The sequence below is a fragment of the Labeo rohita genome, chromosome 19, assembly GCF_022985175.1.
Source record: "Labeo rohita strain BAU-BD-2019 chromosome 19, IGBB_LRoh.1.0, whole genome shotgun sequence".
In the NCBI taxonomy this organism is placed as follows: Eukaryota; Metazoa; Chordata; class Actinopteri; order Cypriniformes; family Cyprinidae; genus Labeo; species Labeo rohita.
Genome location: NC_066887.1, coordinates 23,279,187 through 23,298,303, shown reverse-complemented (window position 1 = coordinate 23,298,303; position 19,117 = coordinate 23,279,187). Strand labels below are relative to the sequence as shown.

Below are 19,117 nucleotides of genomic sequence, written 5' to 3'. Positions count from 1 at the left end.
GTACTCTGAGTAGAAATCTTTTAATCAGAGCATGACTCTCTGCTCAGACTTGTACTGAGAGCAAGCCAGATTCAACCTAAGAAACATGACTCAACGTACTCCGATCAAAAAAGATTCATACTCAGAGTACTACTTGTCTGCTTTGATTGTGAATATTTTGCTCAGAGTATGAACAGTTTCTCAGAGCAGAAGATTTGTACTGAGAGTGAGACAAGCAGGATGGCTCAATTTGCCAACTGTCTTTCTTTTTATCTGCCAACTCCAACACTGTTGTTTTATTGATGTTTGGATGTATTATGTATGTGTCTAATTCAGAAAAAAGACTGGTACTTGACACAAAGATTCATGCTCAGAGCAAAAAACGAGAGCGAGTCAGATTTGACTCAAAGCAGAAGACTGGTACTCGGAGTAGAAATAGTCTAATCGGAGCATGAATCGTTGGTCAGAGCACAGAGCAGATTCAACCTCACAAAAGAAACATGGCTCAATGTATCTGAGCAAACGATTCACAATCAAAGCAGACAAGTGGTACTCTCAGTATGAATCTTTTGATCAGAGTATGAATCATTTCTCAGAGCAAAAGATTTGTACCGAGAGTGAGCTAGGATTGACTTAACATTACCTGCCCAATCAGGACGGCTTAATTTGCCAACCAACTTTTTTTATATGCCAACTCCAACACTTTGTAATTTTAACGATGTTACAAAGATTCGTGCTGAGTAAAGATTTGTACGAAAACTCACACTCAAACAAAGACTAATGCTTTGAGCTCAAATAGTTGCCTCCAAGCAGAAGATTCATACAGAGTTAGCCAGATTTAACTCAAAGCAGAAGATTCATAATAGACACAAAAAAGATTCATATAGAACAAAAGACTGGTACTCTGAGTAGAAATCTTTTCCTCTGAGCATGAATCGTTGCTGAGAGCACAGGGCAGATTCGACCTCACATAAGAAACATTGCTCAATGTATCAGCGTTTTACTCTGAGCAAACGCTTCACAATCAAAGCAGTCAAAGTGGTACTCTTATTATGAATCTTTTGATCAGAGTATGAATCGTTTGTCAGAGCATAAGATTCGTAGTGAGAGTGAGCCAGATTAAACTTTGCATTGCTTACGCAAGTTCAACACTTTATTGTTTTATCAATATTTACATTTAATAGTAAGGATGTGTCTAATTCAAAACAAAAATTGGTAATTGACAAAGATTTGTATGAGCAAAGATTTGTATGAAAACTCACGCTTATACAAAGACTAATGCTTTGAGCTCAAATAGTTGCCTCCAAGCAGAAGACTCATACTGAGATAAGTATCAAATTTGTACTGTAAGCAAAATATTTACAATTTAAGCAGACAACTGGTACTATGAGTATGAATCTTTTAATCAGAGTATGAATCGTTTCTCAAAGGAGAAGATTTGTACTGAGAGTGAGCCAGATTCAACCTCATATAACAAACATGGCTCAATGTATCAGATTTGTAGTCTGAGCAAAAGATTCATACTCAAAGCCGACAACTGGCACTCAGAGTATGAATCTTTTGATCGAAGCATGAATCGTTAGAGCAAAAGATTCATACTAAGAGCGAGCCAGATTCAACTTCACATCATCTGCCAACTGCCATGGCTGCAACACTTTGTTATTAAGATGTTGTGTCTAATTCAGCACGGTACTTAGCACAAAGATTCATGCTCAGAGCAAAGATTTGTACAAAGAGTCATAGTTTGTAAACTCTGGGTGGGGAATGTGAAGATTCCCATGACAGTCCCTGCGTCATTAAATGTTTACAGCGCGAGGATCATTACACACCACATATTCAGAGCTCGTTTAAGGGGTCGAAGGTCGGCCACGCAGCGCTGGAACCCAGAGCTGAGAGTCTGTGGAATTCATCTATTCCCGCCCCTCAGAGTGAGAGACAGAAAGCACATTTTGAGTGATGGGTGAATGTGCCCTGTAGAGTAGTACACAGCGGTGTGAACTATATTTGACCCCTCTCCTTCCCGCTCTCTCTCTCAGCTGGTGCAAGTAGACTTAAGAATGAAGTTTGCTCGAAATGATGAATGGATTCCAGCAGAGCAACGCTCGCGCAATATAGGATATCTGAGATCTTCAGCTTCATTACGCCGAGTTTAATCACTTCAAATACACACGATTCTGTAATTAACGCAGGAATTATGCGGATGAAGCATTGCTACTTGCAAAACAGCTTTTGAGAAGAATAACACACAGCAAAAACTTTTGAAAGAGAGCGAGAGAGAGAAAGGGGAAAAGAACAGCAAGTTGGTGTGTAGATGACAGAAATATTACAGACCCATTTTTTGGCAACAGGCGAGCGCCGAAAAGGTGGGAGGGAATTGTGTGTGTGTGAGAGAGTGAAAGAATGAGAGAGATGGATTATATGTGCGTGTGTGTGTGTGTGTGTGTATGTGTGTGTGTGTGTGTTGTGGATAAGGGGGAATGAACTCTCCCAGGCTTTGTCATATGAGTTTTCCCAAGCTCTGGCCCCTTTGATAAATGACACATGTCATTCTGTCAGAGTGTGACAGTCCAGCTGGGAGGGCCTCTGATGTATGGCCGCACTGCAAAAGGAAATCAGGCTTTTCTGGCATGGACGCAGACCATGCCCTTTATATAAGGTCCCTGCTTTCCTACACGGCTGTTTTTTTTTTCTTCTCCCATTCTTTTCTCCTCATTTTTTTGAACGCGAAAGGAGAGTCTTTTATGAGCAGGGACATGGAGCTGAATTTGTAGATTGATTTAAGGTTTGCGGTGGGGGAATAGCAAACCTAGGTCAGATGGATTATGGGTAAAAGGCTTTAATTCCACAGCTCTGGGGTTTCTCTTTACCTGAGAGGAAACAAACAGACACAATATCACTACTGAGAAACTACCGAACTGTACTCGGAGAGTGACACGCTACGATAAAAGCATCAAATGCAAACGTGTCTATTTGAGTCTTCGCCTACAAAAACCAAACATCAGAGGAAGTACTAGAGAAATACTCAAATCAGCCTCATTGTCTTTACAGCTGTGACCTAAATTTAGTGTGAGAAAAGAGGATACTGTGGAAAGGAAGAGAGAGAGAGGGAGTGCGGGAGGGAGGGATAGAGGTTTCATTTTGCATTTTGTTAGTTGACAGTTCGCAGGAAAAGCTCAAGAATGGACGTAGGCGAGCTACACAAAGATCGTTCGCGCAGACTAACGACCAAACCTGAATTTGACGACAATTTTCACATTGATGTGGGAGGAAATCTGGATTAAAAATGGTTTTAATCGTGGTCACATTTACACGCTTATTGGCAATTGAACACATTATCAAATTAGTCAAAATAACCAATAAATGAACACAAGGGGCGGGGCTTACGTACAACGGCGCATGTTTAAACCCTATCACAAACAACAAACCTACACGAGGCGATTTTTACATGTTGTCATCTGCAATCTAGAACTTTATACAGCCAGTGGGTTACAATCAACAGACACCTTAAAAATACGAAGGAAAAACATCTGACATATTTTAGTGACAGGAACAGACAGACACTTTTCAGCTCTTACACCACAATAACAGCGCAAAGGCAATAAATCTGCCACCGAGCTCAAAAAACACCTCGCGCGCACACACGCCGTGAGACTGACACCAGACAAACAGGCGGCGAGACAAAAAACAGAGCAGTGGCGATGAAGTTGTGGAGAAATCGGCACCTGGACAACAGTTTAGGGGAAAACATACACAAAGACACACGACCGTCAAACGGACCCTCGAGGGCGTGGTAGCGCTTTTCCTGACCACCTGGGGGTCGTGAACTGTGGATGACCCCACGTTTGATTTGTGAAGGGTTAAAAGAAGGAGGGAATGGGAGAATGGTGTGGCTAAATGAGAGGAGAGTATCATTAACCAATGAGTGATGGGTTTTAGACAGTGCTGGCCCCTCCTCCCTCTGTCTGTCCCACAACAGTGTCCTAACATTCGGCTCGAGAGCTGATATTCACTTAAACATCAAAACACCACCATTTTGAATGCAAATGGCTGGAAACGTCACACTCAACCTGCAAAGTGACTCTGGTTTCTTACTGTCTGATAGTGAATGCCAACTTCTTCAAGGTACGGTGATTTTAAATTGGCATATTAAGGAAAGCTTGAATTTTCCAGGTTTGCATAAAGGATACTATATGTGACCCTGGACCACATAACCAGGCTTAAGTAGCATGGGTATATTTGTAGCAATAGCCAAAAATACACTGTATGGGTCAAAATAATCAATTTTTCTTGTATGCCAAAAATCATTAGGATATTAAGGATACACTTGCAGGCAAAAACACGGTCACCTGTCAATTTTGAGATTTTGCGCATTTTGGTTTTTCATGAAGTGTTTTTTCAGACTAATGGAAAGAAAACACTGTTAAGTGTTTCTTTTATAGCACTTTATCAAATTGTGTCAATAGATTTCAGTTACAATCCATATTTATAAAGGCTGTTTTCTCAAAATGAGTTTTTTCTCCTACATTGAGCCAAATCTCTACATCAGTAGCACTGAAACACACACCAAACTTTACATTTTAATTCCTGCCTATATCCTGAAGTTTTTTTACAAAGGGATTTGTTCATATATAGTTTGCTTGATTGTACACATTTTAAAACCCCAAAAATTGTGAAAATATACTATTATAAATAAGTATTTTCTGAATTCTGAATTATGGAGTGACAAAATTTCCTCTGTAAAAACTTTTGACTCTAACATGTCAAGAAAAATTAAACAAGAATTTTAAAACTGACTTCATGCAGTGTTTAGATTTTTGTACTAGAAATGTATGCAAATTAGCGAATATTCAGTAAATAATGCCTTATTTGCATATTCAAACCTAACCTTTTAGAAAACTTGTAATACAAAAACTGTTTGCAGTTATTAATGTAATCAATCAACTGGGTAAGCAATACGATAACTATTAATTTTTTTTTTTTACCCTATTTACCTGCAGTGTCTCCCATTAAGTAAAGATCACGTTCCATTAAGATACTCTGTAAATTTCCTACAACTATATCTAAACTTAATTTTTGATTAGTAAAATGCCTTGCTAAGAACTTCATTTGAACAACTTTAAAAGTGATTTTCTCAACATTTGGATTTTTTTTTACCCTCAGATTCCAGATTTTCAAATAGTTTTATCTCGGTCAAATATTGTCCCATCCTAACAAACCATACATCAATGGGAAGCTTATTTATTCAGCTTTTCAATTACGTATAAATCTCAGTTTATAGAACCTTATGACTGGTTTTGTGGTCCAGGGTCACATGTGTGCTGACGCTGTAAGAACTATTTAGCAACTTGGCCTGTCCTAATAACTGAAAGTGAAAAATTTGCAAAGAGGTTAGACAAGTGCAAGGTCAGTTACTAAACTACCATTCAAGAGTTGGAGGTCAGTAAGATTTATTTCTTTGAAAATGCATTTTATTTAGCAAGGATGTGTTAAACTGGTGAAAAATTACAGTAAAGTAATGTATAATGTTATGATTACTTTTTCAAATATGTGCAGCACTGTTTTCAACATTGACAATAAGAAATTAAATTAAATTATCCATATTATCTTATTTAATTTTTTTATCAAACAAATGCAGACTTGGTGAGCATAGGAGATTTCTTCCAAAACATTTAAAAAAAAAAAAAATCTTACTGACCACTTTTGAACTAGTTTAAATCTTAAAGGTACAAAAGCAAAAACAGGAAATGTGTAAACAATTCCTCAGTGTATGTCATTTTGAAAGAAAACACAACCGTAATTGTTAATCAAAAATCAGTAACTAAAACTATTTTCTCAGCTAAAACTACTTTTTTGGATATATATTTTTTTGTGTTGCCTTTAATTCTCTGAATCTAAAAGAGGGTGGAAAACAGTCATGGAAAACTAAATTGCAATTTTGTGGTGCAAGAAACCATGACGAACATGCTAAGTAAAGTTGAGGGGGGAAATGCTTAAAAAGCAAAGAAAAACACCTTACATATGCCCCCTTAAAAAAGTGTTTCTTTGACTCCCAGACAAAACTAGGCCTAATAGGAGCCGCTGCAGTTTTCCAGAGCACACACTTTGTGCAGCAGCCAGATATCTCCCCCCGTGTGCAGTATTGACGGACGATACTTGAAACAGAGGTATATTTACATGAAAGAAACGACACCTCAGTATTTATGACACGTCCTCGCTGAGGCTCGTCACACAGCGGCTGCTCTGACGGCTCTAAGTAGGGCTGGATTGCGCTGCCATAACCAATTTAACATGGAGACGGTGCGCTAGCGAAGAAGAGCTACACACACACTCACGCGCACATATAAAAACACAGACACACACATACGTCAACGCTACATTTCAGCAGAACACTGAAACCGCTTGTCTCCTATTGTCGGTCAACGAAAAAAAAATTCCCTGGCACATTCCCTGTGTTTTTGCCAAATATGATTGACACATCGTAATGTTTTGGTTTAGAACCGGTTTAGGCCTGAGACGCTGAATTTCTGAGCTGACATGTCAAGACTTTCAATCTGTACTAAGATCTAGAACCTTTACTGTTGATTTAATTCCTCCCTTGATAAGAGTTTGTCTTGCTTTTATAAAGCCCAGATCTGTTAATGGAAGAGTAAATGTTTGCGTTCCTCGTTTTGAGTCACCTGACTTTTCTTCTTTACAGCACATCTGTTCATCTCAAGTTCCCAAGACTTCAGGGGCCGAGCAGAACGAGTCAATGATCAATGATGCGTCCCTCGGTTAAAGTTCCACCAACCGTATGGCTTTCAGTCAGCTGGACAAGGTTAATAGTTGATCCTCGTATGTGTCGCAGCCTAGCCGTGTGTATGCGTGCACACGCTCAAGTCTAACTGGGAAGCATATGGCTTTTTCAAGAAAGCGGTGGCCGCTAGAGAAGAGGGCAAAAACAGGAAGAGGAGGGGAGATGGGGGCAGATTTGAAGAGGACACCCCCCCGCTGGTTTCTCAGACAGAAGATTCAGAGCAAGGCTTAGCAAAGCTATGATTGACACTGTCTGGGCGAGTCAGTCTCCAAACAAGCTTTAGGCCTCTCAGGACATGTGGCATTTGGCATTTGAATGCGATTGTGTCCAAATCACTATAAATACCTATAAAGTTGAGTCTGGGAGACTAGTCACGACATGTTCGCCCATCTATTAACGGATATGAGGAGGATTCAAATACAGTTCACGTCCCTCAGGGCTTCTGTGCGTGAATGAAATGAAAACCAGACGTTATTTTAGTCGCATTAGTTATTTTAAAACTCAATATTAACTCGGCATGTGTTTATCAAAGACCCTGAAATATAAATGCCAGAGATTCATATTTTAAAAGATGATTCTGAGACAAGATTGAGTGTATAAATCAAAGCATACACTCCGATGATATATAGTGAGAAAGGCAACCGCCTTGCCGGTTGTCCATCTAAAAAAGAATCAGTACTGCTTTCCCCAGATGCCTTATCAGCAACATAAAACTGTGGACAAAAAAGGAAAAAATGATATTCATTACTTTTCAGTGTCCTACCAGTTAAATAAAACACCCAGGAAAAAAAAAAAATACAGCCACTTGGAGGATCTACCAGCTATTGTCTATGTGCGCAGGCAGGCTTTTATCAATGAAGCTAATAAAAGTGACCCTCAGCAGGAGATGGGGGTGACACGTGGCTCTTTACCTAGCTTTAGGGGTGATGGACTGCAAATGCGGTCTTAAACACCGCACGAAAAACGAGCAATGAAAGTGTCAGGGTAAAAACACAGAAAATCGAGGCATTTTGTGCGAGCGTTCAAAGACGGCTCGTAAAAAAGGGGAGCCGAGTCTTTATGAGAGCGATCCGGAGCAGTGCATTATGGGGCTCAATGAGAGTGTCAACACAAGCTGGAGGCTTATCTTTATCCACTCATTGTGTGTCCAGTGGCTTAGCGCTCATAGAGGAGAATCGTAACGCCTCTGATCAAGAGTGGAGGGAGAGGGATCTCCGTTCTTACATCGCCACATCAGGGGAACCCGGGGATTAGGTTCTCTTTTTAGTTCCTGTAGGGCAAAGGTCGCACTCGAGCAAACACGAATCCCACTCTCAAGCATAAAGAACATAATCCACCACTATGTACGGGTGAGAGGGCGATTTTAGACTTGGGAGTTTGTTGTACTCGCCTCGACCTAGCACATACGCAAGCTTTGTTTTCACAGGTGACATGATAACCTAGTTACCTCACGGCTTGTGAAAGTACAATATTTACAGGGATAGTTCACCCAAAAATAAATACGCTAACATGACTTTCTTCTGTGAAACACAGAAGAAGTTCAGATCACTGTGCTGGTAAATCTTTTCTATTTAATTTTAATAAATGATGGCTCAAACTTACACATTTTTAAAAATGTGAGACCCTGGATGACAAAACCAGTCTTAAGTAGCACAGGTATATTTGCTGCAATAGCTAAAAATACACTGTATGGGTTAAAATTATCGATTTTTCTTTTATGCCAAAAATCATTAGGATATTAAGTAAAGATCACGTTCCATGAAGATATTTTGAAAAATTCCTACCGTAAATATATCAAAACTTAATTTTTGATTAGTAAAACGCAGTTCTAAGAACTTCATTTGGACAACTCTAAAGGTGATTTTCTCAATAATTAGATTTTTTTTGCACCCTCAGATTCCAGATTTTTAAATAATTGTATCTCAGCCAAATATTGTCCCATCCTAACAAACCATACATCAACGGGAAGCTTATTTATTCCAACACTTGACACTTATGACTGGTTTTGTGGTCCAGTGTCACATATATGCACATATTCCCATAAAGAAAAGAAAAAAAAAAAAAAAAAAAAAAGACTAATAAGATTTTCTATGCTCACCATGGATGCATTTATTTGATCAAAATGCAGTAAAACTGCAATATTATAAATGTAATAACTGTGATGTATTCCTGTGATGGCAAAGCTGAATTTTCAGCAGCCATTAATACAGTCTTCAGTGTCAAATACTGATCAATTCAATACTCGAAGTATTAATTTCCTAAAATAAATAAATAAATAAATAAATAAATACTGCATCTAAACCTTTGAATGGTAGTATATCAATTGTAACTGTCTGAAGTCAAATTTCCCTTTTTTGGATCTACAGAAGAGTTTAAAACAAACCTAAATGATGACAGTGCATTCATTTTTTGGTCAACTAGCCCTTAAGCAACTAATAAATCCCAAAATTCAGATCTCGCCCTGGCACACTTGTTGCAGACGCATGAAGACACCTACAAAGCTCTTGACGACGGCTTTAAAGTTGAGTATTAAATAACCGCAGGCATGAAAATAAATGTAGCGAAGGTTCAGCGCTCCTTCACACAGACATTACCCAGAAGCCCCCTATCTGGTCAGCCATAACTCTCGGTAACCAGGAGCACCTTCTACAGCAAAGGGCCATTCATTTAGCTGAAACAGACCACGACACCTCACTAATACTCTTGCTTTTTACAAGCCCCTCTCTTTCTCTCTCACACACACATACTCAAACCCTATCAGCGTTCATCCAGGGCCGGTCTGAAATGGGGCTGTATTTCAACCCCCACAGAGGTGTTGTACATGTTTGTGTGTGTGTGGGTGCATGTGGGGCCTAAGAGGGGCCTGTCTCTGTTACGGCCACGGGTGATGGAAGGCCCAACAGGGCCACTAAGACTGTGCACTAAGATTGTTCTAGACCTCGGGGCCTCGGAGGAAACATATATCCACCTGGCAACAGGGCAGCATGCTATGAATGCGTGCGTGAATGTGCGAGTGTGTGTGTGTTCACGTGTGCGGGCAGATCTAATCAAGGGCTAATAACAGCACAGAAGTCGTCGTTGGCCCTCGTAAATCAATGTGCAAAATAATTGCTAATACACTGGTTATCGATTAGCGTTGGGGCGACTCATTTTCGGAGGCTATGGCTACGAACTAACAAAGTGACAAGGGTAAAGTGTTATTTCTCTGCTGCGCAGACAGCTGGGCTGCGCAGAGGACTGAGGCAGGCAGTAATTCTTAATTGACACCTGTCAGGATAATGACTGCAGTCCCAGCTGCTGCGGGAGAATTTCTCCCCACTCCTGTTCATCTGTCAGCTCTAATACCTTTCTGAGCACCACTCCTTTCTTCTATCGCTCGCTTTTTTTTTTTCCACCTCTTCCTTTTTTTTCCCTACTTTCTGCATTTTTGAACATCACCATTTTCCCACTAAACCCTCGGTTTTGCAGTCTTGTTCCCAAGGCTCTTTCTTGGAGTTAAACGCGTAATTTTCTGACTTATACCAGTTTTACATTAGGTTTCATTCACCAAGTGTGCATAAAATCTGAACAAAATCTGCACAAACAAATTATGGTTCACACTAAAATTTATTCTAAATTTACAAAAAAATCTAGATATATATATATATTTTTTTTTTTTTAGAAAATGTGTGAAATTATTAACACATGAGACCCAGTACTTTCTTCGCCTGAGCATCCCGAATAGCCCAAACAAATGTTTGGAGGCGGGACTACAGTTTTTTCTGACCAATAACAGGAGAAGTGTTTTGAAAACTTGTTTGAAAACAATCAACATTATTGCAATTTTGTTTGGCGCAGACGCTACTTTACCTTAAAACCTTAAACAAAATGCTTAAACAAAAATCGTACCACTTTTGTTTACAAAAAATAAGGCGAAGGGACCTGCAGACAAAACTACAAAGTGCATTTTCTCTTTCATCTGTCTTTAGCCGGTCTTTTGTGTTCAGACAGGCAGGATATTTTGAGTTGCGAATACAGTGGTCGATGGGAGGAGGAACAGCGAGTCCCAGGACGTGACTTCCCCGAATTTGAGGGGGCTTCATGGGTGTTTACTTAACATCATCAAAGAGCTTCCTTTCGTTTCATGCTCATCTGTCAAAATGAATGTTGCTAAATATGAACGTATGACCGCAAGGCTTGATCCTTAGTACGGCAGGCCGTCCTTGATAAAATGATGTCAGCCGCTGAAATATCACGTTAACAAGCTATCTATTAAAATATACGCAACTAATCAGATAATGTCACAAACAGCACCATCCTGTTCGCGACGCCACACGCTCCTCAGATCCTACAACACAAACATCAAAGCTCAATCTCCTGCTGGCCCGTTATAAACATCGGCACGGATCTGTTGGCCGAGCCGTTTGTGTTTTATCTGATGAGGATGTATAAGGCGCTCCATGAGGAAAACGGCATACTGGGATGAGAAAACTCCGGCGAGCCTCTAAAAACACCCCATCCTTCCTGTGAGCCGGGGAAAAAAAAAGCAAGGGAAAGCAGCAACAGATGAGTGCAGGGCAGGACAGAGAGAAGGCAGACGTGGGCTCCCCTGGGTACACGTTGACCTCCGTGTACTCCTCAAGCTTGGAGACTCCCGTTGCTGGGTCATGACTTGAGCTTTTCTCTCTTTTGTCTTTCTTCCCCCTCCCTCTCATCTTTCTGACTCACTGTGGACTAAATTAGCTGAGAAATGAAACATGGGGGATCAAAACAGACAGGACGAGAAGAGAGAGAGAGCGAAAGAAAGAGTAAGAAAAAACACAGCTGGCCCTTTTGATAGTTTTGAGTTCCCATAATGCTACAGTACCTCTAATCCAAACCTCCTCTGGTGACACGCTAGCTTTTTGTGGTCCTCTGTGTGCTCGTTTTTCAGCAACTATCAGCAGACGCACTCGCTTTTTTTCACGCACAAACACACGTCTGGAAGTATTCTTAATTTTAGACTTTACAAAACTTGCGGAAACCAGATAACTCCCAAAAGTGTCTAAGCTCATTAAAACCGCAGAGCGCTGTTTACCGCAGACTGTGTACCGTCACACTTGGCTCATGCAAACTCCCAACATATTTTCATTTTGATCCACTCTTCCCATAAAACCTGTCATCGATCTTCATTAATCAAACTCAACCTCCACCATCTCGGACAAGGGGAACAGCGAGCTTGGGACTCAGAATAACTGGATACGCTTTGATTTCCTATAGGCCACTGGCTTGATCCCCAAATGCAAATTAAACTATTAGTTGTAAGTGGTGGGTCCCAACATGAATATTGACTAAATGGGTCAATGTCACCTGTTAATGACATGAGAGCGGATGAGTCTACCCTCCAGCGAAGCCAACGCAAGGGTGAGCCCAGACGTCACGCTGCATTCGCACATCTTACGGATAGATTTTTTTTTTGCTAGCAGGCATTAAAGAAAAAGAAACAGATAGAACATGACATGTAAATACACCCCTACAGATTTATTTCTATAATTTGCGCCGTACACGCAAAACAAATGATGGCCGTCAACTCCTATCTCTTAATACAAATACGTCCCAAATTGAGAAATGATAATGCAGAATATTCCACATTTCTCACCAGATATGAGAATGAATATGGAGAGGCACCACGCTGTTTAACAGACTACAACAAAACCTCCACATCTTTAACGCAACATAATAAATCTGCGAAAGGTATTAGCCTCACACTCGTGCTACAAAAACATATAAATCACAATTGAGCTGTAACAGCCCCGCACACGAAATAATCTGTAAATTCAGCTCTCAAAGCAGACTGATTTGTATGTAACGCTGCACAGAGAGACTTAAGCAAAGCGAGCTGCTCGACAGCACTGAAAATCTGACAGTATTTTCAGATTTCGAGAGCGTGGTGGTGCGATTATTGTCAGCAGGAGCACGGTGTGTCGGTACACTCAGAGCTTGAACGGCGGTGCGACCAATGACACAGAACAGTGGTACGTCCATCAACGCGGAGACGGAACGATGGCGTGTTTGCCGTGCGCCGGGCCCGATTGGCTAACGTGGGGGCCGTTCTGATTGGCTGCCTCAAATGCTTTCTGGGCCCAGCGGTGCGGTTAAGAGCCTGGATTACTGAGGTCATTAGGCAGCATTGCCACGGTGACGTGATTAGTCAGGTAGCAAAGTCCATTTGTCACCTGCACCAGAAAATTGAGTTAATTCAGCACTACAGGCTAAAGGGACTGTATAATATCAACTTGATTACATCAAGGCAGCTGCAGACCTGACACTTCGCTGAATTTGTCAGCTTTAATCGTTAGAGCCTGTCACAAATCCATCAGGAGCTCAGATAATTAGGGTTCCTCCCTAATGAAGCCAGCAGAGGAACCTTTACCTTTATGTCGGATAATTAAGAAGCCTCTGGTGCTGAGGACAGAACGCGTTTTAATGACTCCCCGTGCTGGTTCCTCCCTCCTCACGTTTTATTTTTCTTCTTTCGAGTGTGTTTGTGTGCTGCTGCTGTTTTTTTTTTTTTTTACGTGAATATTGTGAATAGAGAAAAAGTAAAAAGAGAATTAGGTGAAAACAAAACGAGTGAAACTGAAGGAAAAGCAAAAGCAGCAAAAAATATCGCAAACCACCTCACGGCGGTGTTTATGCCCCTGCTATCCAGAGGACAGAGGTGCGTGGAATGGACGCAAACCGAGCGTGTCTCTGTCTGCGTGGGAGGTTGTGAAAACACAAAACCAAATGAAACCTGGAGCAGCGGAGAGATACCGCATTCATCGCCGAGTCCTCCCCTGGCTCCTCTCCTCTCTGCTAGAGCTCAAACTCACAGACACAGTCTGTGCTCTACGTGGGAGGCCCGTGTCTGTTTCAGAGAAAAGCCAGCAAATAAATACAAATGACTGCAGCAGCCCAACACAGAGAGGGCCACTCCGATCCCACTGCACCAAAACGACCTGAGCCCACAGCCGACGCATGTAAATCACTCAGAGCAACACAATGGCAATGATAGCAACCAAATCGAGGCAAAGTCATCCGTTAAAAGAGGTGGAGCATAACGCAAGAGCGGAGCGTTAGAAAGTGCTTCCAGAGCGCAAAATTTCAAAAATACAAAGCTTGAATGATTTGGAAGAAGTGTTAGTTAAAACAAATCACCTTGTCACGTTAAAAGGCGTTTCTTTTTATTCCCTCAATCGATAATTCCTAACATTTTTATTTTGATGGAGAGGGGAAAAGTGTCAGGCTCTGGGAAAAACGGAAACAATGTGCCTGCCAACTTTTGAATGACCATTAAAGCAAATGATGAACATGCCTGTCAGAATAGAGAAAATTAAATCAATATTCAGCTGAGGTGGAGGGGGCTGATGGCTTGTTTTTGTGGAGGAGCTGCCAGGTCAGATTACCAGGCGCCATCTCACCTCCGTGAGCTTTCGAACTCCCCATGTCAGTCTCGCCATACAGCCGGGGAGACGAAATAATCCCTTAAAAATACCATTTCCCCTCGCTGAACAGAAAGGAATAATACATGTTGTTCAGCGCAAACGAATGAAACGTCAGCTACGTATCGCACTTGTTAGTCGATCTCGGTTTACAGCAGTGTGTCTGGTATGTCGGCTGTTCCCTCATCAGTCAAATATCAGGGCCTAATTCTGCAGATCTGTAACTCTGCTGACGCTTGAACTTGAAAGAGAGCCTTCATTCGCGAGAGAATGGACCTGTTAGTCACAGAGATTAAATGAGGGGAAAAAAGGGAAGGAAAAAAAAAAGAAAGCCACTTTCTCCCTTAGCACAATACACCAAAATGGTTTAAAACATAATGGCTATTTTATGTTTAATCACCCCAACAGCGTTCATCACAAATCAGAGGTTCCCTCTCTTGCTCTTCATGGAAGATTAATTAAAATCTGAAATCAGCTCTCTCTTGTAACATCAAAGAGCACAGGTACATTTCGCATGAATAAATTGAGCCGAGAGGAAAACAGATCTTAGTACAGAGGCCTTGCTCAGTGACATCTATCAGGGAAGAGATGTTCTCTCAGCTACATTTTGTGCTCTCGACACGCCCCAGCAATCCCTTATCCCCCTTTTCTCTCCCTCTCTTTGAATGAGAGAAAAAAAAAGTAGCGTATAACCCTGGCGAAAACTTCTTTCCTTTCTCTATTTTCCCGCACGACGGGGGGCAAAAGTTGTCCTTTGACTGGCTGCGGCCGCACGGCGCATGCGTGTTTCCATGGTGAATGATTTACTGATGTTTATCAGGAATGAATAGATCAAAGGCGGCCACATGACAGGCGATCAATCAAGCATCAAATCAAGGATGGCAATCCGCATCTAAATAGACGAACTGGAGCACTTTGAAACTACGTTTTCACTAGACTATATAGGCCACGGTGGAGTGTGAAGTTTTAATTTGGCACAACTTCAAAAAGTTACTCGCGCGGTAGTTTTTAAAACAAATCGAATGCGTTCTGAGAAAATTACCTTTGTTTTGGCATTGTCTGAAAGTTAAAAGAAATTCTAAAAAATATATATATATGCAGAAAATATTTAGATTAAGCATTTCAAACAGTGCAATAACGAAGTGTGGGCTAAGTAAGTTTGTGTTTTTTTTCCCTCCCTACGCACTAATATTGGTAAACAAATCATGCATGCACCGCTTACCTGAAGATCGCCTCGGCGCTTGCTGCTTTCTCCGCGGCATGCTGTCGTCCCACCCTCCACTTGACTTCTCATACAGAATCAAAATGCCAGTGACGGAGGAAAAGAATTAAATAATAAAAAAAAAATAATACAACGCATGTATTAACGCGCTCCTCTTCCTTTCAAAGTCAGTTTTTAATTCCACCTCTTTAAAGTCACTTTGAGCCGATGCAAAGTCTAAGAGGGGTCAATAGGTCTTGTAGATATTTTTACAGACTAAAAATGTCTGTAAATAAAAAAAAAAATGTAGGTGTATCTGGCCGACACGTTTAATAATTACAAGTCATAGCATGATTGCCAAAAGCTCAGATATATCTCCCGTCCATGTCTAACGGCGCAGAAACACACAAGGGGAAAAAAACGCTTCCTTAGGTTCTCCTTAGATTATGGCAATAGTTTGTAGGAAAACGGAAGAAACTTCCAGTTATGGAGAGCCCGTCCAACAGTATTTCCGTCCTCTCGCTCGGTGGAAAGCCTAAAAAACGGGACAAAACCAAGGGAAGAGACAGGCAGACAGGAGACAGTTAATGTCAGTCACAAATGGGGCTCGAACTCAGTGCGCATTTTCAACGGACTAAATTCCCCACTCGCGCAGTGGAGAGTCTCTGTTCGTGCTCCTCCCGATATTCACCAAACACACTGTCCGTCCATGCTCAGGGAAACATGTGGACAGTTGATTCGGGCGAGCGTGACGCGTTTACTACAGAGCGATATATAAACAAAAAACACACTCTCTCGCAACGAACGTGAACTAATTACTCTGTTCAGAAAAAAAAAAAACTCCAGGGAGCGAAACGGCGTTCTCGGTCTCGCTGCTCTTCGCTGAAATATGTATCGCGCGTTCAGGATGCGTGAGCGGTTCAGACAGTCTCAACTGATAGACAGACACATCGAGTTGCCTTTCCTGCCTCTCTCTCTTTACTCCACCCCTCCGGAGCGTCACTCTGACAGTGAAAACCCACCTGTCAATCTTTTTAATTGTTCTGTTTTTTCCCTCCCCGCAAAACAGGAGCGTTTGAAAGACAACGAACTGCCTTTTTGGAGAAGACATCACTTGTTTGGATGTTGTCCATTCACACGAGTATGCTCGTTGTGCGGTTTTATTAAAAACAAAAAAGCGGTGTTATAAAAATTCAAAAGTGATTGTACTTCTCCAGTGTTCTCGGCGTCATCGCGAAAATAAAATAGAAGTTTCACGTCACCCGCTAACATTCAAAACGCATAAAGGAGGGGGTGCCCGCTGTTAGCGCTGTAAACATTTCATTTTATTTCCATGCATATAACAGCATATTTCCATGCACACAACAACATTTCTTTGATCCGTTCACTGTGCTTTTTTCCTTTTTGCGCGCACGTTTACCGGGGCGAACAACACCGCGAACTATTTCACGCGTTCGGCCGCTCAAAGGAAATTATTTGCGACCTTTTTTCATCGGCGAAAAAAGGACAGTTGGAAGTTACAGATTGATTCGTTACACCTTACTAGGAAGTGAACACTTTGCACGGGAAGGGGAGGGACTCCTGGAACAAGTTGAGTATGACCGTAACAAGCCTCTCTACAACGCTTACACATTACTTATTCATCAATTGCAAAACATCCACAAATTAAATAACGAGTCCGCGGTGTTAGACATTTCGGATCCTATTAGGTTAAGACCCGTAATAAATCCAGCGCGTATCTGCTCTTCAGTACTACTTTGTTGACACCGGTGTACCTGGCACCCCCCAAAATCACACTTAAATCTCAACTTTGTTTTTGTCTTTATACCAGCGTTGACGCAATGTCCACTCTTTCTGTAAGTTGGCGAGTGGGTGGGTGTGTTTTATTAAATCGCTCGGAAGGGGAACGCGAGAAATCCGACTGAATTTTTTTGAGGTGGCCTTGGCTCGCTCCGGTCGCCTGATGTTTCTAGCGGATTTTAAGAGGTTCTTCGTCGCTGCTGTGATTTCCGCGGATAATTCTGCCTGTGGACCGACGCGAGAGCTTCGCCGGTGAGTGCACACATTTGTTAGTATAGTGTAAACGTACGAACAAGCCAGGCTCGGATATTATACATCATCACCACCGCCGCCAAAGCGCTGATATTTCTGTACGCGACGTTTAAATCATGTCCTTACCTTTGACGGTGCTGCGCATCCTTGAGCTATTGCCAGTTGCAATCTAACTGATCATTTATGCTGTACGCCTGTCGGTAGGGGCTAATAATGTGGAAATATGTCCAAGTTCCGCCCCAACATCTGTCCATCTATCCATCCTCGCGACTACCTCGATCAGCCTGTCGCTGTTGATGGCTCTTACGTCACCAATCTCCCATCAGAAACTCATCGGGCTCAAAGAAGCCAAGATTTCTCCCGCTGTAGGGCAGGAGCATCGCTGGGTTAAAAACGCTACGCTTTTCCGAGATTATTGCGTGCTCGTAACAGATCTCTCTCGGTCTCAGTGCAAGACAACGGCACAATGATAATTAGCTTGTCATATTCAAATAAACGTCCGATTTCGGTGTATTTTCTAACAGCCCGCTTCTTTTAAACTTTCACCGAATTTAAATTTTATAGCATATTATTATTCGTAATATAATAATTGATCCATCTGATTCTTCTTATCATTATCGCCGTAAAAAAAAATCACATTTAAAAACATTTGAATAAGCAGCTTTTCTCTGTTCGCGTTGCACCCTGTGCAACTGTCCCATTAAAATTCATTGCATTTTTCTGAAATTAATGCTTTGTGTTGTTTTGTCGCGTTACTCACGTCATTGTGCATTATTAGCTCTATCCAAACAGACTTAAAAGTCAGTGACTTTTTTTCTTTTTTTTTGTTTGGAGCTGTTCTTACGGCGTTGTCTAACAGAAATATTTTTTGGTATTTAGCATTGTGATGAAGTTCCCTTCAAGGGGTTAGTATGCACTTAAAAGGGATTTAACGCTTTTTTATTACCAACATAAGTTCTTACAAACAACAATGTGAATTTACAAATGAATCCCTAAAATAAATATTACATATTGAATACTTATCTCGTTCACTTGGAACAGTATTTAAATGTAACATTAACACTAATGTAGTGTAAATATATAAATCCATGCTGGGTTTCTTATCGTTCTCCAAACCTAGACGAGAGTGTGTCTTGGCATGGTGAATTATGCACAGCTGTGCTCATTGTATGTTGATGAACTGCTACAAGCTTGCAGAAATAATTTTAGATTAATAGATATACAAATAGTTACAGTATTTTCTATTAATGTGTTAGAGGATTGTAATGGTCACATCTTTTTTATATCCAAAACAAATCTTTATTTATGAACTTTGTATTTTATTAATACATGCCAGCACAAATCGGTGGCAACGCAAATTTTGGTAGTGAGCATTAGTTAGTGTTGACAAGTCTGCGTATGCTTGTGTGTGTATTTTATGTGTGTTTTGGGAATGGTTATCCATATACAATGTATAAATGTTTGTGTGTACCTATCATCTTATTCGGTGTAGTACGTCTTATTCTTTTGTAAAAGGCCATGCTTGAAGGTATGCCATGCAAACATAAGCGTAAAGCTCGAGTTGCAATGCCAACGCACTTTGAACGGTTCGTGTGGAGCCTGAACTGTGCCATTTTCAGCTTTACACTCCTAGTTAAATCTCTAATA

General features: G+C 41.1%; 1 protein-coding gene across 2 annotated transcripts in view; it reads right to left on the bottom strand.

Annotated features, from left to right (window-relative positions):
- tshz1 (teashirt zinc finger homeobox 1) overlaps positions 1–17,768 on the bottom strand; it is a 42,488-nt gene extending 24,720 nt beyond the window's left edge. Inside the window, exons 1-2 of one of the 2 annotated variants that reach the window (XM_051137194.1) lie at positions 17,597–17,768; positions 15,440–15,953 (exon numbers count right to left, since the gene is read on the bottom strand). In XM_051137194.1, the coding sequence (XP_050993151.1) occupies positions 15,440–15,479 (40 nt within the window). In that variant the 5' untranslated portion in view covers positions 15,480–15,953; positions 17,597–17,768. Of the gene's footprint in view, positions 1–15,439; positions 16,846–17,596 lie in introns of those variants that run through there. The other variant, XM_051137193.1, reaches the window with a different exon arrangement.
- Positions 17,769–19,117: the final 1,349 nt, after the last annotated feature.